The sequence below is a fragment of the Mrakia frigida genome (genome assembly GCF_051309035.1).
Source record: "Mrakia frigida strain ATCC 22029 unplaced genomic scaffold BDY24scaffold_16, whole genome shotgun sequence".
NCBI classification, from domain to species: domain Eukaryota; kingdom Fungi; phylum Basidiomycota; class Tremellomycetes; order Cystofilobasidiales; family Mrakiaceae; genus Mrakia; species Mrakia frigida.
Window position 1 is genome coordinate 430,442 of NW_027481265.1, and position 27,816 is coordinate 458,257.

Consider the following 27,816-nt stretch of genomic DNA (forward strand, 5'->3'; position numbering starts at 1 on the left):
AAGAAAGGGTTGAGATGCTGCTAGAGGAGGTCGTGGTGGTTTTGGAGGCAAAGAGGTCGTCAGCCTACGAGAGAGGAGAGGCGATCTCTTGCTCATTTTTCTTTGTTTCTTTTTTTGAGATTGTTCGATGCTTAGATGCGAAGAACCCTTTCCCTGATCATCGACGATACCTACGAGAAAAAAATGTGTCCGAAATTCGACCCCCCTTTACCCTTTCTCTCCTTAAGCCCTCCTCTCGTTCGACCTCACCCACATCTCTCTTCCCTCCCCTCCCTGCCTCTCTTTCCCCTCTTCCTCCCCATCCACACCTCAGACTCGTAGAGTAACGAACACAGGAAGGTAAGTAACACTCTCTGACTCCAAAACATACTGGTTTCTGCGAACTAAGGGACGAGAAAGCTCATCTTTTGTCACCATCGCTTCCTCCTTCTTTCCTCGCGACCTCCTGCCTCCCCCGTCTCCTCCTTCCCTCCCACTTCCATATACAAAAGCTTCATACCCTTGTCCAGGTAAGTACATGCTCGTCTGCTTCATCCTCTTTCTATATCGAGACGAGCTCAAGCTGACCTGCCCTTCCTTCGCTTCCTTCCGCCGTCATCTTTCAACAACCCCTCCTCCTCTCTCCCTCCCTCGTCCAAATCTTCCCTCCTCGACCACTCCAGTAGCTCGTATCCTTCATCCTAAGCCTTCCAACATGGCCGACATCTTCCCCATTGCCGTCCTGATAGGTTCGTTCGATCGCTCCTCTTTCTCCTCCCCCTTCTTCCCTCCTCTTCCACCTTCCCTCCATCCCATCGCCCACTATCCCACTCAAGAGCCTGCTACACGCTCCAGCAGAGACTTCCAGCTCTACGCATACATGCACACGAGGAGATAGACAGAAGGCGTCACCCTGGCTCCTTCTTTGGACCATGCTCTCGCGTGAACCCAAAGCTCGACCTGCCCTTCCTCCTCTCCTCTTCATCTCAAACACGCTGACCTCTCTTCCCTCTCTTCCTTTCTGCCTTTCTTCCACTCTTTCAGACGAGCTCAAATCCGACGATGTTTCCCTCCGTCTCACTTCCATCCGTCGCCTCTCCACCATCGCTCTCGCCCTCGGACCTCAGCGAACTCGAGAGGAGCTCATTCCCTTCCTCCAGGATCAACTCGACGACGAGGACGAGATCCTCCTCGCTCTTGCTGAGGAGTTGGGAGCTTTCGGAGAGTACGTCGGAGGAAAGGAGTACGCTCATCTGGTGCTGGGACCGTTGGAGAACTTGGCTGCTGTAGAGGAGACCCTTGTCAGGGAGAAGGTGTGTTTTGCTCCTTCCCTTCCTCTCCCTTCCTTCGACCCTCCGTCCTCGTGCTTCGACCTCGAGTTGCAGTTCTCGAGCAGCGAGAGAGCTTACCATCTCTTCTTTTATCTTTTGGTGTTACCAGGCTTCCGATTCCCTCACTCAAATCGGAGTTCAGCTCTCGCCAGCTCAGTTGACCGAGCACTACCTCCCTCTCCTCAAACGACTCTCCACTGGCGACTGGTTCACCTCCCGTACCTCAGCTTGCTCCCTCTTCGCTCCCGTGTACGGAAACGCTCCCGATGGAGCCAAGGACGACATGAGGAGGTTGTTCAACGGTCTCTGTGGAGACGATACTCCAATGGTTCGACGAGCTGCCGCGAAGGGACTCGGAGTGCGTTTACTCTCCCTCTTTCCTTTTTTGTTCTCGTTTCTACAAGAGCTGATCTTTCCTTTATCGACTCATCAGCCCTTTGCCAAGAACTTCGTCAACTCCCACGCTCTCCTCCTCTCCGACATCATCCCCATGTACCGCAAACTCGCCTCGGACGACCAGGATTCCGTTCGACTCCTCACCGTCACCGCCCTCATCGCCATCGCCGAGCAGCTTTCGCCAGAAGAGGTCAAGGACTACCTGCTTCCTACCCTGAGGAACAGCTTCGGAGATAAGAGCTGGAGGGTTCGGTACATGGTCGGAAACGAGTTTGTCGCTGTGAGTTTATCTTCTTCTTTCCTCGTCGACCTTTCAGACTCGACGAAACGTATCTTGACGTTCCATTCGTTCTTCTGTTCAGCTTGCGTCGGCCGTTGGAGAGGATATCATTCGAGACGAGATGGTCCAGGCCTTCGTTTCGCTGCTCAAGGACAACGAGGCTGAGGTTCGAACTGCCGCTGCTGGACAGATCCCTGGTTCGTCTTCCTTCTCCCTCCCCTCTTCGTTCCCCAACTTCGTCCGCTGACCTCACTCTCTTCTCTTACTCCAGGGTTCGCCAAGCTCATCGACCGAGATGTCATCCTCGCTCGACTCCTTCCTTGCGTTCGAGACCTCGCCGCCGACGCTTCTCCTCACGTCAAGGCCGCCCTCGGAGCTCAGATCAGTGGACTCGCTCCTCTCCTCGGAAAGGAGGCTACCATCGAGCACCTCCTTCCTCTCTTCCTCCAACTCCTCAAGGACGACCAGTCCGACGTCAGGCTTCAGCTCATCGGCAAGCTCGAGCTCGTCAACGAAGGTGAGCTTCGACCTCCTTCCTTCTTCGCCTCTCGTTCATCGACCTCGTTGCTGACTTTCCTCGTTTTCTCTGCAGTCATCGGCATCGACCTCCTTTCCCAATCCCTTCTCCCCGCCATCATCGACCTCGCCGAGGACAAGCAGTGGCGAGTCCGACAGGCCATCATCGAGTACATTCCTCTCCTGGCCACCCAGCTCGGAGTCCAGTTCTTCGACGACAAGCTCGGAAACCTCTGCATGTCCTGGCTCGGAGACAACGTCTTTTCGATCAGGGAGGCCGCTACCATCAACCTCAAGAAGTTGACCGAGGTCTTCGGAGTCGAGTGGGCCAGCCGGACGATCATTCCTCAGGTCCTCGCCATGGGAACCCATCCAAACTACCTCTACAGAATGACTACCGTCTTCGCTATCACCGTGAGTACTCTCTCTCTCGACATCGAGATCTTGAATCCACCGAACTGACCTTTCCTTCTCTTCCTCGAACGACCAGACCATGACTCCCGTCCTCGACGTCGCTACCATCCGAGACTCTGTGCTCGACGCCGCTCTCGGACTCGTCAACGATCCCATCCCCAACATCCGGTTCAACGTCGCTAAGGCTTTGGAGGTGCTCGCTGTGACGCTCTCGTCGTCGCCGGAAGGACAGGAGATCGCTGGACGGAAGATTGTGCCTGCGCTGGAGAAGTTGGCTGGAGATGCCGATCCTGATGTTCGATGTGAGTTGAGATTTCTTCCTTTCCTACCTTCCCGAGACTCGAGCTGATTCTGGGGGCTTGGTTTCATGCAGATTTCGCGTCTCGAGCTTTGGAAAAGACCACAGGTGTCGAGCCCATGTCTGGTGAGCTTCTTCTCTTCTCCCTCCCTCTCTCTCGTCTTACTGACTCCGTCTCTCTCTCATCTTCGCCTGCTCTCTCTTCGACGGTAGTGTCGTGAACAGTCGTAGCCTAAGGATCATGATCTCTCTATCTCGCTTCGCTTTTGTTTCTTTCACTTCTTACGTTTCGTTTCGCTCTCTCCCTCTCTCCTTTCTCGGTTTCTCCTTAGTCCTAGCATTCCCCCTCCCCCTACATCTTTCTCTTCTCTACCCTCTTGCTTTTTTTTTCTCCTTCCTTGCCTTTCCCTCTCATCAAGGTGTATTACATTCTCGTTTGAATCGACAGGGAGTCGCGACGACGACGCGTTCTCGGTTGAGCGATGGAGAAGAGATGTCCCTACGGAACTGGCCCGACGGTTCGAGTTGAACTGCGAATATCCTCGTTGTAGGCCCACTAGAAGCTCTTACTGTATTAAGCAAAACAAGGTCCGAAGCAAAACAGAGCACGAGCGACGAACAAAAGCAGGGTTCAATTCGAGCTCTGTTGACCTCCAAACCATCAGCATCTCCCCCTTCCCTCCCTCCTTCCTTCCCCTTCTTCCCCTCCCGCAGCTTTTTGCCACCACCAACACCGCATCTTGGCACGGATACATCCACCTCCTCCATTCACCTTCACCTCTCGAACCCTCCTCTATCCAACCCCAAGCTCTCAGGAAAATGAGCTCCTCCACCGCTCTCCCTCCTCCTCCAACCCTCCCTTTCCCCATCGTCGTTCAGCAGCTCAAGATCCAGGCTGGGAACGAGATCAAGAGGGGTGATATCCTGGTGAGTACCTTACTTCTTCATCTATACCTCGAACTGCTGAGAGCAGAGAGAACAAGAAGTCGAGAGAGAGAGACCTGACGCGACCTTTCCTTCTCCTTCCCTCCCTCCCTCCCTCTCTCCTTCGCCTCTGCTTTCCCTCGTCTCTCACCACGCTCGCTCGTTCCTTTCCTTCGGCCTCTGGTGCTGGACGTATGAGCAGCTTCAATACAGCTTTGAAGCCAAAGATCCTGATGATCGCCATCGAATTCAGAAACGAGTAGGGAGTTGGGAGTGTCCGATTGAAGGGAAACTCACGAGGTGGAACGTAAAGGTCGGAGAGGTCGTTATCGATTCAAGGTGAGTTTGAGCAGCTTTTGGTGTAGTTTGGGGAGGGTTGAAGAGACGAAGGAGGACCCAGGAGCTGGAGCGTTGAGCTCGAGAGAGGAAGGGAGAAGGGAGGGAAGGGAGATCGAGATCAATCGCAACCTAGCAACCACCTTCTGAGGTTGTTAGATCGGTCTCTAGTAGGATACAAACACTCCTATGCTCGCTCAGTAGAGTCTTTGATCGTTTACAAAAACTTTCATCTTTCCAGCCCTCGTAGGCAAGGAGTTACGAGGCAGCCCAGAGCTGGGAGACAGTGTCAGACGACCTCTGGCTCCTCTCCCTTCCTCCCAAACTTACTCCTTCCCTCCCTCCCTTCGACTTCTCCAGGAAACCTCTACTGCACATCCTAGAACCTTGCACCCACGCCGTCCAACTGGAAGGACTCTGCGCTCTCTGTGGGAAAGATCTTACAACGTACGTTCGACGACGAGAAGGAGGAGTGCAGGTTCAATCCGCCGAAGCTGACTTCTTTGGTTCGTTGGTTTTTGCCTTGCCCCTTTCTCGACCACAGTTCAGATTATTTAGGACCCTCTCAGGCTTCAAGAGCATCGATACGAATGAGTCACGACACTACTTCGGTGCTGGTCTCGTTGGAGGTTCGTCCATCTCTCTTTCAACTCGACATCTGCTTCCCGTTCCTTCCCGTCCCTCTCTTGTTGTCTCGCTGTTGGTGTTGCTTCTCTACAGGACTCCTCAGGCTGACTTTCTCCTTCTTTCTCCCACTACTGTTCGCGTCGACGTTCTTTGCTATTTGGATTGACGTCCAACAGGAAGCTTCCCGTCTCGACAACATCTCCACCTCCCATCTTCTCTCGACACGTCGCCTCTCCCTCATCGTCGATCTCGACCAAACCATCATTCACGCAACAGTAGACCCAACCGTCGGGGAATGGATGGACGAATGCGGTCTTCTCCCAACATCGGAGTCCAAAGGGAAGGGGAAGGACTCGAACAAGAAGGGAGGAAAGGGAAGAAGGAGGAACCCTAACGAGGAAGCGTTGAGAGACGTTGGGAGGTTCAAGTTGGGCTTGTCTGCTGGGAGAGTGGAGGATGATTGTTGGTACTACATCAAGCCGAGGTGGGTCTTCGCTTTCGAAGTCGACTGGAGATGGAAGGGAGGGAGAAGATGGACGAGAGTGAGAGCTCGAGATGCTGACGCGATCTCTCCTCCCTTTGTTCGTTCAGACCTGGTCTCCCTGCTTTCCTCAAGGAGCTCTCGAAGCTGTACGAGATGCACGTCTACACGATGGGAACGAGAGCTTACGCTGAGAAGGTGTGCGAGGTTATCGATCCCAAAGGGGAGTTCTTTGGACGGAGGATTCTAAGTCGGGACGAGAGCGGAAGTGAGTTCGACGTCCTCTCTCTTTTTTCTCCTCCCTTGAAGCACGAGCTGATATTTTCATTGATCTCCGTACGATCAACAGGTCTGACAGCGAAAAGCATAGCTCGTCTCTTCCCCGTCGACACGAGCATGGTCGTGATCATCGATGATCGGTCGGATGTTTGGGAAGGAAGTCGGAATCTCGTCAAGGTCGTCCCTTGTGAGTTTCATCTTGCTTAGCCTCCTTTCCTCGCCCTCTCTACTTCTCTGACCTCTTTCTACGCTCTGTTCGAACACCTCAGACGACTTCTTCGTCGGCATCGGCGACATCAACTCGTCCTTCCTCCCCAAACTTCCCTCGTCTTCTTCCTCCCCACTCGACCCTACGTCCTCCTCCTCTTCTTCCTCGCCCAAAACGACTTCTTCCACCTCCACCTCAACTTCATCACCTTCTCCGGCTTCTTCGTCGGCCGATCCATCAACCTCCGAGTCGAGTCTGATCCTACCAACAGCAGAGGACGCAGAGCATCTCGCCGAGGCTCAACTTCATGTGATTGAGGATCAGATCGGAGAGAGGAGTCTGGCGAAGCAGCAGGAGAAGCTGGAGGAGGAGGAAGCGGCTGCTGAAGCCGAGGGAAGTAGTGGGAGTGAGGAGGACGACGGTGGGAGTGCGGTTGAGCACGGAGGGAGAGGGAGAGCGTTGCTGAGGAGTGAGGATGATGAGCTGGAGAGGCTTGATGGAGTGAGTTCGCTTTTTTTTCTTCTTAACCCAGGATCTTGCCTTTTCTGGGTCCCCGATGGAAGGGGAGGTGCAAAGAAGGGTCGGATTCGAGAAGGAGGAGAGGCGAGAAAGAGCTTGACGCGTCGAACTGACTCCCCTTTCCTTGTCTTTTTTGCGATCCGACAGATCCTTCGAGAGATCCACCACGATTACTACGACTCTCACGATCGTCGCAAAGCCAAACTCGCCAACGGGACGCCGATGAAGTCGAAGAGTAGCTCGTCGTCGCCGCCGGACGTGAAGGTGTGTCTTTCCCCCCTTTCCTCTTCGATTTCGTCTCGCTGACCTTTCGTTGCCCCGTGCTTTTCAACAGATCATCCTCGATCAACTGAAAGCCAATGTCCTTCGAGGCTGTCGGCTCCTCTTTTCTGGTGTGATCCCGTTGGGAGCTCCTCCTGAATCGTGAGCCCTCTCCCTCTTCCTTCAAATCTTCTCTCAAGGACTGGTTCTGACCGCTTGTCGTTTTTGACCTCAGGACCGAGATCTGGCAGCTCGCAAAAACCTACGGAGCGTCGTGCGAGAAGCAGCTCTCGGAGAAGGTCACTCATCTTCTTGCGAAACAGGTTCGTTCCCGCGTCTGTCCTCCCTCGTTCTTTTCTCTTCTGACTCCTCTTCGCACTGCTTCGTCTCAACAGGAAGGGACTCTCAAAGTCCAAGAAGCTTCCAAACCACCTTACAAATCCACCATCAAGATCGTCCACCCCTCGTGGCTCATCGACTCCATCGCTGAATTCCGTCGACTCGAAGAGGAAGATTACCTTCTCATCCCGCCCGCGCCACCGGAATCTTCTCCACGTTCAACCACACCTCCCATCGATCCTCCTTCCACCCAACTGAACGGAACCGCTCCTCTGCAGCCGAGCTCGAGCGTCAGCACGAAGGAAGACGGGGAGGTCGCAGAGGGCGACGAGGTGGTGGACGAAGACCTCGAAGAGGTGGTAGGGGATATAGATCTTGGAGGGTTGGATTGGGGCCAGGCGGATCGGGAGCTGGATGAGTTTTTGGATGAGTCGTCGGATGAGGGTGGAGATGTCAGTGAAACGGAGAGGTCAGTCGCGTCGTCCCTTCCTGTCTTTTCTTTCTCCATTCTTCTTTCCCTGCCTCATCCTGACTCCCTCATACTTTCGTGCCTTCAGTATATCCTCCTCCCGCTCCCTCTCCACCACTTCCAACGGTCGTAAACGACCACGTCCTTCCTCCACCCTCTCTACACCCTCGGACCCAACGGATCCTTCTGCGTCTTCCTCCCGGCCTTCGAATCCCATGCCCAAACGCTCACGGATGGATCCTGCTTCGAACTCGCAACCTCAGTCTCGAGAACCAAGTCAACCCTCGAGTCCGAATGGGATGGAGGACGACGATGAGGAGGAGGACGAGGAGGGACTGTTTGGGGATGAGAGCGATGGAGGGAGCGAGACGGGGACGGAAGGAGACGCTGGAGAGATGGAAGCTTGGGCGAAGGAGCTTGAGGGGAGTTTTGAAGGGAGTTGATGAATGAATAGTAGTGAAACAGAAGAGGAAAAATGGTCGGAAGAAAAGGAAGAGGAAGGTCCAAAGGAGAGGTGAGACGGGGACGGTTCCTAGCAAGAAGCGGCAGCCTTTCTGAATCGATTTCTGAGAGTCGTCTCGTGTACCTACTTCTAAGCTCATCTCTCAGCTCGAGTGAGTTCCTTTCCTTCTCTGAAGGACGGTCGTCAAGGAAAGAGCGAAATCGAAACTCGTCATGTTCGTCCCTTTCTCGAGTTCCCCTCGACGTCCACCTTCCCATGGGAAAGAAAGTTGTGAGCTCCTCCCTCTCTTTTCTATAGCTCAAAGCAGGAGCTGATATTTTCCATCTTTACAGAGCACACCTCAACCTCAACCTCAACCCCCCTCTCCCGAAGATTCTACAGAGATGAGACCGCGAATCGAACTTCTCGACCTCCCTTCCGAGCTCATCCTCAAGGCGAGTCCTTCTTCTCTTCCTCAGTCTCTCCTCAACGATCTAATCTTTTTGTTCACTTTCTATAGATCTGCACCTATCTCCCACCCCTGGATCTCCTCGAAATCCAACTCGTCTCTTCGTTCTTCCACGCCTTCGTCCAATCGAGCACTCTCCGCTATTCGTTGGCCTGCGAGCGCTACGGCGACGTGGCTACTCAGGACCAAGACGATTTCTTCCCTGTAGCTGAACGATTGGGTCTGTTGGAGCAGAGGGAACGGAATTGGGAGAAGAGGGAAGGGGAATGGCAGAAGATGGAGGTGCAGAGGGAATCGTGAGTTGAGCTTCCTTCTCCTTCCCCTTCGACCTTCGTTCGTCTCCTCACTGACTCGTGACGTTCTTTGCGTACTTTTAGGACCATCTATGAACTCCAAGGATCCATCTTCATCCGAGGAACCAACTATCTCGCTCCCAAGGACGCAACTCCAAGTGAGATCGACCATCTGCGACCTTGCTCGATTCAACTTCATCCGCTTCCTTCCCTCCCCACCTCGTCGCCCTCCGCTCGACCCATCTCCCCACCTCCACCCGTCGTCGACTCTCCAGAACCCACCGACCCATCCTCTTCTCCCGTCACCCTCGACTTCAATCTCGGTCCCTTCTTAGACCTGACCCTTGATCCAGGACAGGACCTCATCGTCCTCGCAACTCGAGCCTCGAACGGAACGAAAGGTCGGAAACCACTCTACCAGATTCACCTCATGGACATGCAAGGAAAACCTAGAGAAGATGTCAAGAAACAGATTCTGGAAGTCGACGTGACCCTGCCGGGAGCGGTTTATGGAACGCAGGAGACGAGCGTGGAGGGAGTGGAGAGCGGACGGATGCTGTTGCAGGTGTTGGAAGGGACGTTGGTGTGCTTGGTTTCGAATACGGTTACAGAGTTGGAGATGGAAGTGGTGATTTGTTGGGATTGGAAGACTGGGGAGGAGATTTCGGTGAGTTCGACCAGACGAGGTGAAACGAGACGCGTGTTTCGAGAGCTGATCTTCCCTTCTCCTCTTCCAGCGTCTCCCCGTCCCGGAAACTCTCGTCTACCCCTCCATCTCTCTCCTCACTCCCAGGTCCTACACCCTCCTAGGCTTCACCGTCAACGGCATCTGTCCCATCCTCATAACCTACCACCTCTCCTCTCCTTCCTCTTTCCTCCTCCCCTCCCCTCCCACCCACCGCTCAACCTCCCTTCCCCTCCCACCCCCACCTCGTCGCTCCCTCCTCCCCACCGAAATCTCCTCCCGCCTCTTCCCTGCTCTCCACAGAGAGGCTCTCTCCCAGCCTATCATGCTCCTCGATATCCGTCCCGATCCTCCTTCGTCCAACACTCCCTTCGTTTTTGGAGGACCGGAAAGGAGGAGAAGGCCTCACACGACGGATCCGAGGAAGGGAGTGTTGGAGTTTGATCTACTGGCGGGGAACAGGCTGTTCTATGTGCATATGTTGAGGGATGGGTTGGTGGAGGAGGTGGAGCGGTACGAGGAAAAGGCGAGGAGAGGGGAGGAGGAGGGTGCTGGACCGAAGATGGTGAGAGAACAGCCGTTGGAGTGGGAGGAATGGGGAGTGAACGAGTGCAGGTTGTTTGAGGCGGAGATTCCGGTGCAGAGATCTTGGGTGAGTCGTCGTGTTTTCGGTTTTCTTGGGGAGGAGAAGAGGCGAGAAACTGACTGTCGCGTCGCGTCTTTTTTCGTTTCCCGCAGGTCACTTTCGTTGAAGGCTACCGAACCATCTCCCATCGATCTTCTGGTCCAGTTCCCACGAATCAAGACATCGTCCTGAGGGATTTCGCTCCTTATCGATTCGGAAAACGTCCCTCGACCCAAACCCAACCCTCCTCTTCCAAACCTTCCACCTCTTCGCCTTCCTCTTCCTCCTCTTGGGAAACCACCTCCACCACCTCCACCGCCTCCGATCACCAAGAACCTCCTCTCCCCGACGAACCCGTTCCCAACGACGGAGCCATGCACCTCGTTACCTCCCCAACCAAAGTCTTCGCGAAGACTGGAGCTGGGCACACTTTCCGAAAGGACGTGACGACGGCTCTGCCTTTCAGGGAAGGAGTGGTGAAGCTTCCCGAGGGAGTGAGGAGGTGTGAAGGAGTGATGCTAGATGGGGAGCATTTGGTTGTTACGGAGAAGGGAGAGCCGGTGAGTGGGCTTCGTTTGGTAGACGAAGAAAAGAGGGAGGAGGAGGGAGAGGAGACGAGACGAGACTGACTTGTTTTTTGTCTTCGGTTTGGGTTGATAAAGGGAGGACAGACCTGGAAGTTTCATGTGCTTGCTATGTGATGAGATCTCTGCGTATCTTAGCTACGAGACGGGCAGGAGAATATCCTCGCCGTTGTGTCGGAGGCGAAAGCAAAGTGTCGCCAACCGAGGGGACGAGTTCAGTGAAGCTGAGCTTTCGTTCTCTTCGACCTTCAACCGCGACCACGACGAGCCTCCTCCTCTCCCTTTTTTCCCCTCGTCACTTGATCTTATTTTCGTGAGTCCTATCTCTCGATATCAGCCAGCGAAGAGCGAGAGGAGGGCAGCGTCGAACGAATGAAGTCAGGCTGATCAGCTCCACCGTCCTCCTCCTTCTCCCCCCCCCTCTCTTTCCTCCCTCCTCAGATCCTAAGAACAACATGGCTCTCTGTCTCTTCGACGAACCAGATCCTACAGAAGGAATGGATGAAGTTGAGCTGGAGTGCGTTCTTCGCTGTCCCCTTCACGAGCTCAATCCAGAGAGGGAGGAGTCCGCGAGCTCACCACTCTCGCTCCTTCTTTTGAAGCTGACCTCGAGCTTCGTTGTTCCCTCCAGATGCTACAACGCTCTCGCTGAACTTGAATTGCTGAACGTACAGGTTGGGAGCTCGATGGCTTCTGGGGAGGGTGCGAAGAGAGGTTTGATGGAAGGTGGGGAGAAGGGGAGGAGGAGGGAGGAGGAGGCGAGGAACGAGTGCGTCTTTCCCCCTTTGGATTCTGGCGCTTTCAGGGTTTTGACCAAGCGTTTTTGAGGGTCAGCAGGGATAGGAGGGATGTATGGGCTGATCATGCTAAGAATGGGAAGTCGGAGGGGGTTTCAGGGTGAGTTCGTTTCGAGCTTCGATGAATCGGAACCGAACGCGTCGTTCCGAGCTCATCGAAGACCCTCCCTTCGGTCAGATCTCTCGGAATTGGAAGTTCTATGGTGGATAGGTATGCGTAGAGATTATTCGATAAGGCAGACCTTCGAGATCTGACCTCTCTTCCAATCCACTCAACAGATCGGCGCCGTCGTCGTCCTCTCGCAATCGAAGCCAATCCCTCGCTTCTACAGCCTTCGGTACCTCTTCCTCTTCTACATCCACTACTCCAACGATAACAACCATCGAAGTACCTTGTCCTAGGCTTGGCTTGTGAGTCTCGCCTCGATTCTCGCTCGTTCACTGACACGACGTCCGTTGACCGAAGCATTCTCTTTCTTTCGCTCTTTCCTCACTCTTTCTTCAGCAACCCGGAGATCGACTTCGAGCTCGTTCAGCACGCTTACCTGATGATAGATAAGAATGTTCTCGCTGCTCTGCCCGTGACCCCTGGGAAAACGATGAGGTTCAGTACAGGAGAGCTGGCAGATCCAACGACTCTGTTCATCGAGGTGAGAGATCTCTTCGTTTCATGGAAGTTTCGTACGCTCAGCTGACTCTCTTTGGTACAGTGCGATGCTCATCTCTCAGTGAGTGATCTCGAAAAGCATTTCTCTCAGTTCGGAGTTGTTCTCTCGTGAGTCGCCTCCCCAGTTTAGTTGACACGTTTCTGAAGACTGACTCCCTCGCCATTCTTCACCAGATCTCGAGTCTTCAATTCCAAGCGACCCAACTCATCGACGAGAAGTGCGATGGTTACGATGGATCACCCCGTTGACGGTCAGCCTGCTTGCTCCACAGTGACGCTGTTCCCTCGTCGCGTCGCGTCGCGTCTCCCTTCTCTTCCGGCTCACGTCTTCTCCGCTCTTTCTTTCCTCAGCCTTCCTCGCCAAGCTCTTCAGCTCGAGTCAATTCCTCGGATGCACTCTTACTCACATGGGCTTCGCCAAGGTCGATACGAGATCCGCACGGTGGAAGGCTGAAAAGAAGCCTGGGTTTGGTCCGAGGAGGAGATCAGAACGAACGCTCTTCATTGCAGCACGTAGCTCTGCTACCTCAGCTCGAGTGATTGTAGACTGACGGCTGTTCTGTTTGACCCTGGACGAGCAGCCTATCGACAAGTCCTGCTCCATGACTCAGATTCAGCAACACTTCGAGCCGTCCGGTTCTTTGGATGAGTGCGCCTTTCCTCCTTCATTCGAATCGAGGATTCAATCGGAGGAACTGACACTTTTTAACTTCATTCTCTCTTCATCTCCCTTGCAGAATCCGAATCCTCTGTGCCTACGCCTTCGTGACTTTCAAGGAGGCAGAGCACGGTGAGCGACGACGCGCTTCTTTTTCCTTTCCTTTCGCCAACGAGCCTGATCGCCTTTTTATTCATTGACTTCAGCTAAAGAAGCTCACATCGTTCTCGACGGTAAGCACAACCTCTTCCTCCTCTTCTCGTTCTTCCGACCTGATTCTCTCCGTCTGTCGACGTCAACACGAACAGGTTCCTACCTCGCCAAACGCAAACTCAGCATCGTCTTCGCTGAGATCCCCGAACCAACACACCCAGCTCCAACCCAGCTACATAAAGCGAAGCCATCGATCCCTGCACCCAGCTCGCCGTCGCCCAAGAGGAAGCGAAAGAACGACGACGCGTTCGATCCGAAGAGAGGTGAGTTCCTGACGCTGAAGCTCGACGAAGCGAAGGTAATGACACCCCTTCTTTTTTTGATCAGGGAAACTGAGGATGGACCAGGTCTGAGGTCGTCGAGGAAGGCTTTGTTTTCTGCTCGTCTCGTCCCCGTTGCTCGTCGCTCGTTCGTTCTTACCCTCTCTGTACTTCTCGGTCCATAACAGTCTTCAATGTATTTTTTTAAGATACTTCCTGTTGTTTAACGTCTCTCACCGCTGTCGAGAACGGTTCTTCCCGCTTGAGATGCTCTAGTACGAGGCGTCGCGACGCGTCTCTGTTCTTCGTTCCTCCCTTCCTCCCTCTCGCAGAGCCTCGCCAACGAAGTCACTAGAGGCCAGTCATCACATCGCTAAACACAGCTATCAACTATGCATTTTCTCTCCTATCGTCAAGCACCCAGACTCCCAGCTCCCTGACTCCCAATCCCCTCCTGGTCATCCTCCCTCATCGCCTTCTCCAAAGCCTGCAATCCAGCATCTCCTCTACCACCTCCTCCCCCTCCACTCCTTCCCATCCCTGCACCATCAACGTCCATCGTCTCATCCTCCTCGTCGTCGTCCTCCTGAGTCGAACCTCCCTCCAACAAAAGCATCCGCTTCTTCTTCGACTGGAAGGGAGGAAGACCGGACGGAGGAGTGATGGAGTAGCCGTTGGCGTCTTGGGAAGAAAGAGGGGGAAGCGTAGGTCGAGCCGATGCTGGTTTGGAGATGAGGACTGGTTCGCTGACCCAAGGGATCCTCTGCGACGCAGAGGCAGATTGGGAGAGGGAGGCGTCGTCTTCTTCTGCGATGAGGATCCGGTGACGACGACCTGTTGTGGCTGAGGCTTGAGTGGGTGGTTTCGAGAATGAGGTAGGGAGAGGGGAGACGAGGTTGGGCTGTACGATGGAAGAGGAAGATCGGAAGCCGACGACGGGTGGTTTGGAGGACGTTGCTGTTGCTGCGAGGATTTTGGAGAGCCCTGGTCCAAAAGGCGAGATGGAAGAACTCGTTCCGAGGTGAGAGGATGCTGGTTTGGTGGGGACGGCGAGGGAAGAAGCTGAGAGGGAAGGAGTGGGAGGAAAGAGACGTTCGAACGCGACGACGGTCTTGGAGGGGCCTGCGACGAAAGAGCCGGGAGGAGAACGGTTCGAGTTGTGGTTGGAGAGCGGCTTGGCAGTTGGAGTTGGTGTTCCGGCTTGGGACGAGGTGGTCGCCTTTGATTTCGACGCGAAGGGAGATTCGACGAGAGAAGAGTTGGAAGAGGGATCGAAGGGAACGATCTGCGAGGGAAACGAATAGCATGGATGACAGAATCAGCGGCAAAAGATGCAGATGCTCGAGAAGAGTCAACTCACATCCTCATCCTGGGTCTCCTTCTTCTTCCTCCTCACCAACGGCTTCTTCTTCGACGCGCTCGAAGTCGTCGACACCGGCTCCTGCTTCTCTCCTCGAGGCGACGATCCAGCAGCAGACAACGACGATCCTCGATTCGGAAGAGTGAGGGAGATCGAGTGGGGTGCTTCTTGATGAGCCGGGTATGTTCCAGGAGAGGAGTGAGGTTCGAGAGGGCTGGAGGATTCGATTTCAAGGAGGAACGAGGAAACGATTCCTTCGCGACCACGATGGTCTCTCCGACCTGAACCACTTCCCATCACCGGAGAAGCGTTTTGAACGGATTCGGATCCGAAGGGAGGACGGTCGTTGTGGACTGAAGCGACTCCGTTTCCGTCTCCTTGAACCGAGGACGACGACGCGATCTGATCGACCTCTTCCTCCTCCATCTCCAACCCAGGAACTTCTCCCTCCGTCCTTCTCAGCCTCTTTTCTTCCCTTCCCTCCTCGTCACTCCTGATAGCCGACTCACTCCTCCCTCGGCGTCCCTCTCCCTCGTTCTCCTCACTCGACGTGCTCCCTCCTCGCGCCGACCCTTCGTCCCATTCCCTTCTCCTCTTCCTCTCCGACCCTTCAATCACTCCCGCCACTCCATCCATAATCTTGACGTAGATGTTCGGAGGCGGAGTGACTCCTGAACCCGAGTGAGGAGCGGATGGGCGAGCGTCGAGTCGTTGGAGGAGAATGAGCATCTGAGCTTGGGTTTGAGAGATCTGGGTTTGGGAGTGAGAGATTTGAGTAACGGTCGAGGAGAGTTGAAGAACTGCTGTGGAGAGGTCCGACTGGGTTTGGGAGAGTTTGGCGATGGAGGTTTCGGTGGAGGACTGGGGAAGGAGGAAGAACGAAGATGAGCGGGAGCAGCGGAGTGGAGTGTATGCGCTCAAATCGAAGGGACGTACGTTTTCGGAAGATGCAAGTTTAGAGCCGAGGTTGGCGAGTGCTAGTTCCACCTTCTCGAGTCTTGAAGAGGTGAGGGACTGTTCGGAAGCGGCAGTGGAGGAGAGGGATTTGAGGGAAGCGAGTTCGGAGGGGAGGGTGGATTGCTTTTGGATGTGTTGATCTGAGAGACGACAGAGAAGTGGAATCAGCTTTTCCAAAGAGACCCCTGCTTCTCGAGAGTAGTTCGATGTCGAAGATAGACGAGAGAGAGAGCAAGAAGAGAACGAAGCAAGCTCACCGATCTTCTCCATCGCCACCTTTGACTCCCTCCTCTCCTCCTTGCACACCTCCACCAGCTCCTCGATCGAAGCTTTCGCTGCTTTGTTGGCGATCACGATGCTCCCAAGAGAGTCCTTGAACGAGTCGAGAAGATGGGTCGTATCTGTGCGAGCGAAAGAAAGAAGGGAGGAGATGGTGAGCTCGAGAGGAACGGGAAGAGAGGAGAGAAGGGGAGCCTGATCTACGAACCGCTCAGAGCTCCCCTGATCCTCCCAACGTCTTCTACGACTCTCCTAGGCGTCTTCTTCTTCTCGGGAGAGATCTCTGGTGGAGTGGGCATCGAAGGGGAAGGAGAGAGAGTTGTGGGTGGAGGGAGAAAGGGAGAGAGCTCATTTAACGCGCTTCGGCCGTTTCTCTTGCCCTCTCGACCACTTTCTTTTCCTCCTTCTCGAGTCATCCTACAGATACAGAGTGAAATAACTGTCAGCGTGCGAAGGAGTTGAGCAAGAGCCGAGCAAGCGAAGACGAACGACTCACCTTGTTGCACCGTCGCTCCTACTCCCTCGCTCGACACACCCCTTCCTTTGCTCCCTTCTTCTCTTTCTCTTCTCTCGATAGTTTCCCAATCTCGGTTTTGAATCGTGTGGTGAAAGGTAGAAGACGTATAAAAGGAGAAAACCTAAACACTACAGAACCGATCTAACCGACCGAGCGACTAAAGAAAAGGCAAAGCAAACGGAAGAACGAACGAGATAGATCCCACAAAACACAACTCCCGAATCCCCCCAGCTTCCCTCACCTTCCTCCTATCACAAAGAGAAGACCAATGAAGGTGTCCCTGAGAAGAAGAAGAAGGCTGGGTGTTCGCGTGCGAGGCAGTTGGGTGACAGAGGTTTCCGAGAGGTGAAGGAAGTGGGTTTCGTCCGAAGGGGTTTGCGAGAGTTCCGAGAGAAGTCCGAGAGGGTAGGAGGGGTTGAAGCGAGAAGGGAGGGGGTGAAGAAGGTGGAGAGTGAGAGTTGGGAAGTGGGTGGGGGTGGGGACCGAATTTAGAAGATTCGGAGGGGCTGAGAGGGAGGGAAGGAAGGGGAGGAGAGGTCAGCGATTCGTTGAAACGCAAGGAGAGGTTCCGAAATCGAGATGTTGAGCTCACCTTGCCCATAGTCGACTTGATGTGAAGCGACTTGACGTTCTGCCAGTTCTTCCTGGAAACGAGGATGGGCGAAGAAGGAGCCAGGAGGTCAGCAAGAGTCGAAGGAAGGGAAGAGGAGGTCGAACGACCTCGAGAGGGAGAGAACGAAACGGAAAGCAAGACTCACTTGAGCAAGGAGACCAAGAAGTTAACACTGAGCATGACGTTGGCGAGAACCTGATCCTCAGTCATGTCGCAGTGAGCGACGGCGACACCGAGACAGAGGACCTTCTTAAGCTGGAACTTGATGGTGGACTTGACCTCGTTGACCTTGTTTCCAAGGTCCTCAGCGTGGGCGACGGGAGTAGGGAACTTTCCGGCTGTGAGGGCGAAGGAAGAGAGAGACAAGACGAGAAGGTCAGCTAGAGTTCGATAGAGAAGCAAGGGTAAGGAGGTCGAACGAACCCTTGGAAAGACCAGGACCGAGCAGTCGAGGGATCTGCTTGATGAGGGTCTCGGAGGCGAGGAAGGTCTGGTACTTCTGAGCGAGCTTCTTGACGAGCTTCTTGTTCTTGTTGAGCTTCTTCAAGTCATCGACGGACATGTCTGCGAGAGGGCGAGGAAGGGAGAGAATAAAGGTCAGCTTCGAAGGGAGGAGCGGAGGGAAGGAAAGGGAGGGAGGGAGGACTCACACTCGAGCTCGATCTGCTTAGCTCGATCGATATCAGCGGCATCGGCAAGAATGCAGATGGACATCCTGGGTCGGGGGACGTTGGGGAGCTTGACGGTTCCCGAGAATCTAGAGGAAGGGAGGGCAGAGAAGGAGAAGAAAAGTGAGCTAGGGTTCCCTTCTTCCACCTCTTCCTTCCCTTCCCTTCCCCTCCCAGCAGCAACTCCTCCTTCTCTCCTCGTACACATTGAAGAGACTAGACTCACCGCTTATCACGCTGGGGATCGTAGTTCTTGAGACCGATCTGGAGCTCGATGGTCTCAACGAAGTTCCTCTTCTTTCCTCCCTCCTCGTGAAGAGAAGACTGGGCAAGAAGGGTGTTGATGAAGCCTCGCACGCTGGACGCTGAAAGTTTGGACATTCTGGAAAAGGTGCATAGGACGGTGAAGGGTCAGCCTCTCGTTCCGTAGTAGCGGGGAGAGGGAGGAGCAGAGGGGAGGGGAGGGGGGAGGGCGAACCTGGATGAGTGTTGGAGGTTTCCTTCTTCGCCCGTCGAGGATTTTCGAGTTGGGAAGGGGACCGCGGTCGTCAAGGGGATTTCGCTCTCCTTTCCTAGTTCCCTTTCCTTTCCAATACAGCAAGAAGAGAAGCATCGTGTATCGTAAAGATCGCGTAAAGATTGTTCGTGCAAAAAGTCGTCAAAAATAGTGAAACAATGGCGGTGAAAGCTGCCGTCGCGTCGTCGTTTCCTCCTCCTCCCCCTCCCGTTCCCTCCTGCTCGTCTCAGCCGGGTTGAGAAGGAGACAGCTGTGTAATGGAAGGTGGCAGAAAGAGGGAGGGTCGACGGGAAGGAAGCGAGGAGGCGAGGTCTCAGTCGGTGAGCTTCAACTTTCTTTCCTTTCTTCTCTCTCCCGTCCAACCACCCTTCCCTCGTGTTTCGGAAGCGGAATACAAGCTCACGTTCAGGACTCGAATATCCAGTAGCGAGCTTGAGTAAGATCTGGCGGCGGGTGGGAGGGTTCTGGAGAGGAAGAAGAAGGGACGAAGTGAGGGGATGGGAGGAAGATCGAGACCCGACCGCCTCTCTCTCCCTCTCTGCCTCTCCTTTCTGAGAATAAAACCAACTGAAGCGATGACATTTCGACTCTGCAAATTTATGCCCGAATCACCCTCTCTATCACTGACCTCTCAAATACCAGCCGCCAGCTGTTCCCCGTGTGGTTCACATCGTCGAGAAGTGCGCGTCGCGTCCCGCCCCAAGAAAGGAAGAGCAAATATCGCATCACTGTCGTACATAAGGATCAAGAATCAAGAAAGGCACCTATCCGTCGTTCGTTCGTCGTTCATCACTCAAAACCCAACCAATCCAATCCAAACCCACTCCCCTCCTCGAACAGTCGCCCGTCCCGTCCCTTCTCTCAATCCAACCTCCTCCAACTCTCCCCCCTCCCCTCCTCTCTCTCCAACTCCCTCCTCCTAACCCTCCTTTCCTCCTCCCCACTATCTTCTCCCTCGTCCTCCTCCTCGTCGTCGGTCCCAACCAGCCGCTCCCTCTCCACCACCCCTCCTCCGCGTCTCCCCTTCGCGCTACTCGCACTAGCCACCCTCCCCGCCGAAGTCACCGCCACACCCTTCAACCACCCTACGCCTTGCTCCATCGCTCGCAAGCCGTCCTTCAAGGGGTCTTGGGTAGTTTGAGAGTGGCGAGAGGACGAGCGAGACGCAGCGGCTGAGGAGAGAGACGCGTGCCGATTCAGCAAGCTGACTGTAGTGGAGGAAGTGGTAGGAGGTGGTGGTGGTTTAGACGCTTGGGTGTAGAGAGAGTTGCGTCGTTGAGGTGGTGGAGGAGGCGGTTTAGCAGCGTACGTGACCGGGGAGGGTTGGAGGATGACGGTTGAAGGTGGTGGTGGAGGAGGAGGTGGAACGAAGGGTTGAGGGAAAGGGTATTCTCGGTCCGATCGTGCCGATGCGATGATGGGTGGGGAACGGAAGGGAGATGTGATTCCTTGGGATCCGGTGACGAGAGAGTGGGAGCGATGGGATCGAGTTCCAGCGAGACCGATGGACGCGTTGACCGTTGCGAACTTCCCTCCTCCTCCGACTCCTGAACCCGTTGGAACGGGTGAGATCCCAACTCCATCGGTACCACTACTTCCTCCTGCGATGCTCCCGCTTCGACCGCTTCGAGCTCCCGAGGAGAGAACAGATGACGAGCCGATAACTTCGAACTTCCTCTCCTTCCCTGCGTTCAACTCTTCTTGTTTTCTCGCTCCCTTTGCGGCGAGAAGGCTCTGTTGAATGAGAGGAGTGGTGTGGAAAGAGTTGGAGTGGGTGAACGTGGTTGGTTTCGGAGGTTTGGCTGGTGGTGGTTTGGGTTTGGAGGGTGAGTTGATGGAGGAAGAGGAGGAGGAGCCAGCTGAGGCTTTGGCGGAGGACGCGATGGTAGCGTTGTCTCGAGGAGGAAGCGGAGGAGCGGTGCCGGAGGAGGAGGTAGGATTGGAGGGTGATTTGCCGATGACGGAAGAAGGTCGTCGGCGAGGCGGGAGAGGAGGAGAGATGGGTGATAGGTCGGGAGGGAGGGATCGTCCTGGGGCTGAGTCGAGACGCGTCCTGAACGGATTGGACGAGGGAGATTGCCTTCCTTCGACGTTGACCACGAGAGGGGAAACTGAAGAAGGAGAGGCGCCTCCGACGACGGCTGAAGACGAGTGAGGGGAGAGTCCGAGCTTTGCAGCAACGAGGGGAGAGAAAACCGACGACGAGACGGTGAGGAACGACTCCGTCGTATCGGAGCGTTGAACTCCTCCGCTCTTCGACGACGACGACGAAGCCTTCCCTGCTCGGATCCCTTCTCCCGAGTGTTTCGAGTCTGAATCCTCCCTTCCGCTCATCGGAGTCTGCCATCGTCGATGATTCCTTCCAACCTCCTCTGCTCCCTGTTCGTCCTCCGAGCTCGAAGTCGAGGGCGACGAGTCCACCGTCAACGCGTTCCCCGTGACCTTCCTCAATCCATCCGAGTCCGACGACGAGGGCCCTCCCTTTGCGTTCGCTGGTAGAGGGTTGTTTGGCGAGACGGAGGAGGGCTGAGAGCCTCGACGGAAAGGGTTCGGGTTGAGAGGAGGAGGAGGCTGAGGAGAGACCTGAGGAGGGAGCTCTTTGGAGAGGGAAGGAGTTGATCGATGGCCTATGACGGATGAGGGAGCCGAAGAGGAGTTTTTGCGAGCGAGGTGTTGAGGTGGTGGAGGAGGTTTCGTGGAGGATCGAGGAGGAGGGTAGGGTTTCGACGCGGACGAGGACGAGGAGGATTCGGTCGAAGGGAGAGGAGGTGGAGCTGGAGATCAACGGAAGGAATCGGAAAAGAAGGAAGGGTCAGCTCTGCATGTGTGATATGCCTCGGATCGAGAAAGAGCAAAATTGAAGAGCCTGCCGACAGGGGAAAGGTCCTTCCTCGACGCGTATCCGGCGAGGAACCAGGCCGGTCTGCACGAGCTCCTCCTTCCTTCCACCACCCACTTTGAACCCTGAGAGTAGAGATATAGAACGTACCCTGCCAGAAAGCCAGCTTCCTTCCCTCGATATGTACAGGTTTGCCGAGTCTAGAGTGTCCAACGAGACGAAACACGACGAAACACTCGCCTCCTTGAAGAGGAGGCAACGCTCGAAGATGGCTCTGACTGATCGAGTTCCTGGGTTGTAGAGAACGATGGCTTGGATGGAAGATGGAGAGGACCTAGAGATCAACGGCACAGAAGCAAGAAGAAGGTTCAGCCAAGAAAGAAGCAAAGCAACAAGGGACGGGGAGGGTTCGTTGAGCTCGAGGAATGGAAGTCGAGCTCAGACTTGGATGCATTGAGGTTTCACTCACGTCTTCCCAGACTTCTTCTTCGACATGCAGCTTCTCGAGAAGGAACCTTCCTACATCGTCTACTCTGATGAGAGCTTCGAGCGCTTCCTGATCAGAGATGGAAGTCGATGTTGTTCGAGTCGAGGAAGCGGTGGGGAGAGTCGGTGGAGGGAGGAGTTCGTCGAGCCATAGAGTGAAGGGGATGAATTCCTCGGGAGAGAGCTACAAGGAAAGGAAGGAGGAGTAGAGGAGAGTCAGCTTTGAGGCCTTTGAGATAGGAACTTGGACGAGATGAGGTAAGGGAGGAAACGGAGCGGAGGAGGACGAGCTGTGTCTCTGTTCGACTCGCCAGCTCTCCTGTAGATGATCGCACTCACTGCTGAATGATGAAGGAAGAGAGGACGAGCTGCTCTCATGCTTGAGGAAAGGTAAGATTTCTACGAGATGGTGGTCGTTGAAGTCAAAGAAGAGAGAGCTCAGGCTGACGTCCTTCTGCTAGCTCGCTGCAATCGGCCCCCGGAAGCTTTTTCTCTACCACACTTTTTCAGAGAGCAGTTTTTCTGGAAGTGATAGATTCTCGAAGGAGAAAGTCTTGTCGACATCTTTGTGGACGGAGGCAAAAATGAGTGGGTGAAAACCGAGCTCACTTTGTTCAGCTTCAACCTCGCTTCCCTCTCCTCCCTCCTCCTCACCTCTCCCTCCCTCCTTCAAAGTGATTCTTCCACCTCTCGTTCTCTCACGAGTTCGATCTCGACTCCCTCTTCCCTTCCTCGTTCGAACGATGTCTACTACTTTCTCCTCCTCCTCCTCCTCCTCTCCTCTCGACTTCGCTCTGCAAGAGTCGTCGTCTTGCACTCACCGTCTCGGACTCCTCTCCTTCGCTCGACCTTGCGATGGAACCCATATCGAGATCGAAACTCCCGGGTTGATCCTCAATCTGGACCGAGGCGTAGTCCCTTATCTATCCACGGATAACAGGAACAGATCGGATCTGCCTTCCTTTGTGCATACTTCTCTCGATACGACGTGAGTTTGCGAGCTTTCCTCCTTCTTTTTTTTTCTCCGACGACCGACCGACGCGACTGACTTTTTCTTTTCTTTCTGACCAGCCTTCACCTCCCCACCCCTCTCTCCACCCTCCTCCCTCCAACCTCTCCCTTTCCCCTGCACACGCATCTCCTCCTGCCACCCTCTTCGACGCTCCTCTCGCTCTCGTTACTCAACCCTTCCTCTCAGCTCCTCCCTGCTCCCTCCCAGAACAACCTCCTCTCCACCATCACGCCTACAGGACTCGTTTCCACAACTCCCAAGGCTTACTACGCCTCGGCTCTCGCTCTCAAACCGGATATCCTCTGGGCAGCGGCGGATACGAGAGCTGGGATCAACGGAGGATCGAGAAGGGAGTGCGAGAAGGAGGCGAACGGCGTGGTAGCGAACGAAGGGAAGACAGGCGAGAAGAAGGGTGTCGAGAGGAGTTTGAGGTGGTTGAGGGAACTGGTAGAGGAGGTTGGAAAATCTGATTCGAAGCAGGTGGCTCTCTGGACGGAACTCGCAGGAGGTTCAGACCCTTTTGCGAGAAGAGCGTTCGCTCAAGGTCTCGTCGCCTCCAGTCTGGACTCGCACCTCTCAGGCTACACCCTCCCTCTCCCAACCCTCCGAACTCGTCTCTGCCCAGGTTCCGCTTCCCCTCCAGCTTCCAGACTCCCCTCCAACTCCTCCAACTCCTCCACGCACCACCCTCTCCCTCTCTCCTCGTCCAACTTCCTCTCTCTCGTCACCCCGCTCCTAACCACCTCCCTCTCCCTCTTACCCGAAACCAAACCCCGCTACGCTCCTTCCGCTCTGTCTCCGCATGAGATCCTAGGGTTGGTGGGCGACGTAGGGGTCGATCTGTTCGACGCGACGCTGGCGTACGAGGCGACCGAGATGGGAGTGGCGTTGAGGTTTGAGTTTCCGTTGCCGGAAGGTTGGGAAGGAACGGAGGAGGAAGTGGGAATCAATTTGTACGACGAGAAGTGGGAGATGAGCTTTGAGCCGCTGGCGGGAGGGGCAGGGGTGAGGAGTTTGGCGAGTAACGGAGGCAGGGGAGAGAGGGAGGGTGCGAAGACGTTGGTGCATTGTTCGGTTTCGGGCAAGGAGCCTGAGATGGGAGCGGGAGAGGAGGAGAAAGAGGAGCCGTTGACGAAGGCGTATGTTCATCATTTGTTGATGGCTCATGAGTGAGTCCCTTTTTCCCTTTCGAGACGCGTTTTTAAGACGCGTCTTTCTCTCTCTCTCTCTCTCTCTCTCTCTCTCTCTTTCCCCCTTCTCCCTCAAACTAACTCCCCCTTCCTCTTTCTCTTCCATCTCTTCTACCTCTTCACAGACTCCTAGCCCCCATCCTCCTTCAATCGCACAACCTCTCCCTCCTCCAGCGCTTCCTCTCCTCCATCCGCTCTACCCTCCTCCTCTCTCCTTCGATCTTCGACGTCGAGCGAGCGCGATTCGAAGCCTACTACTCGAGCGAGATGAGCGTGCTGCTGGAGGGGAGGAAGGCGAGGAAGGGGGTGAAGAAGGAGAGGGGGAAGGGAAGTATGGGGAAGGATAGGAGCGGTGGTGGTGCTGGGAAGGAGGGGAGTGAGAGTGGGAGTGATTAGATCACTGGATAGAGGGGTTTGGGTAGAATCTTTCATTTTTTGGGGGATTCAGACAGTTAGATTGCTCTGATGATTATTGAACGAAAAGGGAAAGAGAGGGAGAACAAAGAGCCGAAGCGAAGAACAACGGACGCGACGAACAGCTTTGGCCGGGTTTACTGCTGCTTCCACGTTTGAAACGGCCCATGAACTAGGTTCAAACTAAGATCGTGGCATCAAGATAGCCTTGAATGAAAGAAGGAGAGAAATCCAGCTAGTTTGCCGAGGATCTGCTTCAGAACGACGACAGAAAGGACGGAACCGTAAGACGTTCGGACCCGTTTGATGCGAACAATGTAGAGGATCAGAATTCACGACTGATAAGACGGACCAATTGCGGTGTTTGATCTGGGGGAAAAGGGAGATCAAGGATGAGAAGATGACTTAGAAGAGGGGAGTGTGTCCCCGAGGATCGCGACGGGTTTCATGGTTTCGTTCTTTACTTTCAGTTTGTTTTTCACGATTCAGCGACTCCATTACTCTTTTATGGAAGACCCAAAGTGATCGCTGAGATGAGGATGGCAGAGGACGAGCTCGAAGAGAGGAAAGAACGGGGCGAGGACGAGGGCGCATTCCCAGAAGCCAGCGACGAAGAAAATAAAATATGGCGAGCACTCACATTCAGGCTCAGTGTGTGCTAACCAGTTGCAGACGTAGTTTGAGAGGAACGGTCGGAGAAGATAGTCTAGCGTCCGAAGGAGGAAAGAAGGAGAGAGGCAAGGTGAGCTCGACCAAACGCTTTTCGACGAGCTTGCCTCTTTCCTCTGTCCAACGTTCACAGATCCCTTCTCTCTCCTTCCCATCATGTCTCCTCTGCCCAACATCCTCATCACCGGAACCCCTGGAACTGGGAAGACTACGTTCTCTCAAATGCTCGTCGAGTCTCTGGGAGAAGGATTCAAGAATGTCAACGTCGGGGACGTCGTCAAAGACGAGAAGGCTCACAACGGATGGGACGAGGAGTGGGAGGCTTGGAACGTAGACGAGGACAAGGTAAGTCCTATCAGGTCCTCTTCTGCTCTGAAGTTGGGGGTGGAGGGAAGGACTTTACGGAGGGAGAAGGTGGTGTGTGAGTCGAGGAGGGGAGGGAGGAGGAAGGAGAGCTCCGAGCTGAACTCTTTGGAGCTCTCATAGGCTTGACTCAGGCTTCTTGGGGTCAGGATAAAGTCTCTTGGAACTTTGAAGAGGTATACACATCTTCTGCCACGAAACGAGAACTGTGTGCTCGGCTCTAGAGGCAGGATAGGCTGGGGGCGAAGACGTCGCTTCTGTTGAGCTCGAGCTCGCTCGACGACGTACCTCCCTCCCTGCTCCCTTCCCTCCTCGCCTTCTTCCTCCAACTCGGCTGTTTCTCTATTCTCCTATGACCGCCACTGATCACCGGCTTCGTTTCGGTCTCTCTCTCTCCTAGCTCCTCGACGCCCTGGACCCTCTCTTCCCCGCCCTCAACGCTCCTTCTTCCTCCTCAAAAGGTGGTGTCATTCTCGACTACCACACGTGCGACATCTTCCCCGAGCGATGGATCGACCTCGTCGTCGTTCTGCGGTGCGATCACAGTGTGCTTTGGGAGCGACTGGAGGCCAGGTGAGTTCTTGAATGAAGGGAGGACGAGACCACGAGCTCGGGCATCTGAGCGAGTTTGGAGCTTGCTGGAGCGTGATGAAGAGTGGCAGACAGCTAATTGTTGTTTCTTCGTTTGTTGTGTGCGTGGGTTTCGCAGGAAGTACCCTCTGAAGAAGATCCAGGAGAACAACGAGGCCGGTTCGTTCCCTCTCCCCCTTTCAGCCCTCGCGTTCCCAGCTCTTCTTTTCCTCTCTCATCTCCTCCACAAGCTCTCTGCTGATCTACTTCCCATCTTCTATTTCTTGTGCTTCTTCTCGCTCCCAGAAATCATGGAGACGGTCCTCTCGGAAGCCCAGGAGTCCTACTCGCCGTCCATCGTTCTCGAGCTCCCCTCGACGGAGCACTCGGATATGGAGGCTGCCTTGGACAAGGTGAAGGAGTGGGTCGAGACATGGGTGGAGAAGAAGAAGAGCGAGTAGATGTCGCCAGAATGAATGAAGCTTTTGTATGATCTTGCGAGAGAAAGGGAGAGGGAGGGGGCGAGTCGTTGAGCTCCCGCTTTCGTTCCTTTCGTTGTGCTTGCGAATCCTCCTTAGGAGAAGGGAAAGAGTTGGGAGGTGATGATCATGGATAGCGTTCGAAAGGCGAGGTAGAGAGGTAGTGCGATATGAGACCGGAGAATAATGGGAGGGAAAAGACCTGGATGCGAAGGAAGGGAAGGAGAAACAAAGGTCAGCATCGGTTCGGTTTCAAAAGGGATACGAGAGAGACACGAGAAGAGCGAAACATAGAGAAGATGACGTCGAGAGAAAGATAGAGAGAAGAAAAAGATGAGAAGAAGAAGAAGAGAGGATGTTCGAGTCCATCAAGCCCGCATTCACCACCTTCTCGTCCTTGAGGAGACGGGCAAAAAGTGAGGCAGGCAGACAAAAAGGTCTCACGCCCCTCTCCCCCCTCCCAACTCTTCCTATAGCGCTCAACAAGAACTTCGAGAACCCTTTCGGGAAACCAAAGGCGGAGCAGAAGAGAAGGGAGGGAAGGAAAGGAGCAGTTCGTTGTGGCCCAACTTCGACGCTCTCTACGCTCTTAGATGCGATAGAGGGAAATTTGATTGGGCAGTAGGATTTGTGTGTGGAAGAGGAGAGAGAGAGGAAAAAGAGGGGGGAGAGAGAGGAGGAGTTCAAGGGGAGGGTGAGCTTACAAGGAAGAAAGGGAAGGAAGAGATGATGGCGGTTTGGGGAGAGCTCGAGTCTCTTTTTTTTTTCGAAGGAAAGGGGAGGGGACGAGGGTGACGACCGGTCGTCAGGACGGTGATCTTTCTTCACTGACCTGATTTGGGGTTGGTTTAGGCTGCTCGAATAAGTCTATGAAACGAGATTGTTCTTTTCTGAAGAGAAATTCCTCACGAAACCCCAGTAGCCTGACTTTCCTCTCTCAGTCGCGCTCTCTCGCATTCGACGCCCCATTTCATCTCAACCGACCCTCTTCTTCACCCCAGCTCGCTCCAAGATGCTCAACCCTGACCCGTTCCCAGTTTTCTTCCCTTCGACTCCTGCTCCTCCAACCTCTCTCTGAGCAGCAGCTCCTCCTTGAGGCGACGAGACCCGTTCGTTCCTCGTCGCCGTTTGAAGAGGCCTCGTTGCCGAAGAAGTCGAAGAGGAGGTGTAGGATCGAGGACTGGAAGTGTTTCGAGTGGGAGTAGGGGTAGTCGAGGGAGACTGTGACTCCGATTGCCGATGTGAGACGACGAGGCGACTCGGCTTCGCACACTGTGGCAACGAGCGACGTAAACGAGGGAAGGAAGTCAGAATACAATGCGATCTGCTTGCTGAGAAGCGCCTAGGAAGAACCAACCTTCATACACACTCCCTTCCCCTTATCATTCACTCCAACTCCAACCTGCCCGTCCTCCTTTCCCTCACTCTCCTTCACCAACGCGTCTCCGCACGAATCACACCTGAAACAGACCGAGTGGTAGGTCTCTCCTCCGAGCTGAGAAGGGAGAGTGATTAGAGCGACGGATATTGATC

General features: G+C 54.6%; 10 protein-coding genes across 10 annotated transcripts; 7 read left to right on the top strand and 3 right to left on the bottom strand.

Annotated features, from left to right (window-relative positions):
• The first annotated feature begins 248 nt into the window (after positions 1–248).
• Positions 249–3,659, top strand: TPD3 (protein phosphatase 2A structural subunit TPD3). The gene is made up of 12 exons (XM_076640580.1): positions 249–339; positions 492–509; positions 663–728; positions 1,024–1,292; positions 1,420–1,668; positions 1,744–1,986; positions 2,069–2,183; positions 2,258–2,503; positions 2,579–2,916; positions 2,993–3,218; positions 3,290–3,340; positions 3,440–3,659. The coding sequence occupies exons 3-12, from the start codon at positions 695–697 to the stop codon at positions 3,448–3,450; spliced, it is 1,782 nt and encodes a 593-aa protein (XP_076496513.1). The 5' UTR covers positions 249–339; positions 492–509; positions 663–694; the 3' UTR covers positions 3,451–3,659.
• A 211-nt stretch (positions 3,660–3,870) lies between these two features.
• On the top strand, positions 3,871–6,199 carry BDY24DRAFT_66093 (HAD-like domain-containing protein). The gene is made up of 7 exons (XM_076645043.1): positions 3,871–4,141; positions 4,341–4,477; positions 4,835–4,921; positions 5,019–5,103; positions 5,278–5,585; positions 5,693–5,850; positions 5,932–6,199. The coding sequence occupies exons 1-7, from the start codon at positions 4,034–4,036 to the stop codon at positions 6,066–6,068; spliced, it is 1,020 nt and encodes a 339-aa protein (XP_076496514.1). The 5' UTR covers positions 3,871–4,033; the 3' UTR covers positions 6,069–6,199.
• A 158-nt stretch (positions 6,200–6,357) lies between these two features.
• Positions 6,358–8,472, top strand: BDY24DRAFT_66219 (BRCT domain-containing protein). Its single transcript, XM_076645044.1, has 6 exons — positions 6,358–6,570; positions 6,736–6,852; positions 6,923–7,011; positions 7,085–7,172; positions 7,245–7,657; positions 7,746–8,472. Exons 2-6 carry the CDS (start codon positions 6,811–6,813, stop codon positions 8,098–8,100), a joined length of 987 nt encoding a protein of 328 aa, XP_076496515.1. The 5' UTR covers positions 6,358–6,570; positions 6,736–6,810; the 3' UTR covers positions 8,101–8,472.
• Positions 8,473–10,422, top strand: BDY24DRAFT_66235 (uncharacterized protein). The gene is made up of 5 exons (XM_076645045.1): positions 8,473–8,864; positions 8,946–9,528; positions 9,599–10,018; positions 10,094–10,202; positions 10,285–10,422. The coding sequence occupies exons 1-5, from the start codon at positions 8,845–8,847 to the stop codon at positions 10,296–10,298; spliced, it is 1,146 nt and encodes a 381-aa protein (XP_076496516.1). The 5' UTR covers positions 8,473–8,844; the 3' UTR covers positions 10,299–10,422.
• A 2,028-nt stretch (positions 10,423–12,450) lies between these two features.
• BDY24DRAFT_66279 (RNA recognition motif domain-containing protein) lies at positions 12,451–13,603 on the top strand. The gene is made up of 6 exons (XM_076645046.1): positions 12,451–12,728; positions 12,801–12,868; positions 12,957–13,009; positions 13,084–13,110; positions 13,186–13,353; positions 13,418–13,603. The coding sequence occupies exons 1-6, from the start codon at positions 12,627–12,629 to the stop codon at positions 13,441–13,443; spliced, it is 444 nt and encodes a 147-aa protein (XP_076496517.1). The 5' UTR covers positions 12,451–12,626; the 3' UTR covers positions 13,444–13,603.
• A 159-nt stretch (positions 13,604–13,762) lies between these two features.
• BDY24DRAFT_441594 (uncharacterized protein) lies at positions 13,763–16,475 on the bottom strand (the record flags this gene model as incomplete). Its single annotated transcript, XM_076644628.1, has 4 exons — positions 16,443–16,475; positions 16,155–16,363; positions 14,711–16,068; positions 13,763–14,635 (listed from the first exon to the last, which is right to left on the bottom strand). The coding sequence occupies exons 2-4, from the start codon at positions 16,360–16,362 to the stop codon at positions 13,763–13,765; spliced, it is 2,439 nt and encodes an 812-aa protein (XP_076496518.1). The 5' UTR covers position 16,363; positions 16,443–16,475.
• Positions 16,476–16,523: 48 nt separating this feature from the next.
• On the bottom strand, positions 16,524–18,224 carry BDY24DRAFT_351657 (60S ribosomal protein I1-a). Its single transcript, XM_076637721.1, has 6 exons — positions 17,971–18,224; positions 17,727–17,833; positions 17,500–17,640; positions 17,222–17,414; positions 17,056–17,107; positions 16,524–16,969 (listed from the first exon to the last, which is right to left on the bottom strand). Exons 1-6 carry the CDS (start codon positions 18,123–18,125, stop codon positions 16,952–16,954), a joined length of 666 nt encoding a protein of 221 aa, XP_076496519.1. The 5' UTR covers positions 18,126–18,224; the 3' UTR covers positions 16,524–16,951.
• A 1,453-nt stretch (positions 18,225–19,677) lies between these two features.
• BDY24DRAFT_66327 (uncharacterized protein) lies at positions 19,678–22,003 on the bottom strand. The gene is made up of 5 exons (XM_076645047.1): positions 21,926–22,003; positions 21,570–21,770; positions 21,251–21,434; positions 20,259–21,035; positions 19,678–20,110 (listed from the first exon to the last, which is right to left on the bottom strand). The coding sequence occupies exons 1-5, from the start codon at positions 21,962–21,964 to the stop codon at positions 19,953–19,955; spliced, it is 1,359 nt and encodes a 452-aa protein (XP_076496520.1). The 5' UTR covers positions 21,965–22,003; the 3' UTR covers positions 19,678–19,952.
• A 280-nt stretch (positions 22,004–22,283) lies between these two features.
• BDY24DRAFT_389809 (tRNA-guanine(15) transglycosylase-like protein) lies at positions 22,284–24,271 on the top strand. The gene is made up of 3 exons (XM_076640581.1): positions 22,284–22,574; positions 22,658–23,767; positions 23,914–24,271. The coding sequence occupies exons 1-3, from the start codon at positions 22,330–22,332 to the stop codon at positions 24,182–24,184; spliced, it is 1,626 nt and encodes a 541-aa protein (XP_076496521.1). The 5' UTR covers positions 22,284–22,329; the 3' UTR covers positions 24,185–24,271.
• Positions 24,272–24,995: 724 nt separating this feature from the next.
• FAP7 (nucleoside-triphosphatase) lies at positions 24,996–26,297 on the top strand. Its single transcript, XM_076640583.1, has 4 exons — positions 24,996–25,216; positions 25,635–25,807; positions 25,944–25,984; positions 26,111–26,297. Exons 1-4 carry the CDS (start codon positions 25,028–25,030, stop codon positions 26,263–26,265), a joined length of 558 nt encoding a protein of 185 aa, XP_076496522.1. The 5' UTR covers positions 24,996–25,027; the 3' UTR covers positions 26,266–26,297.
• Positions 26,298–27,816: the final 1,519 nt, after the last annotated feature.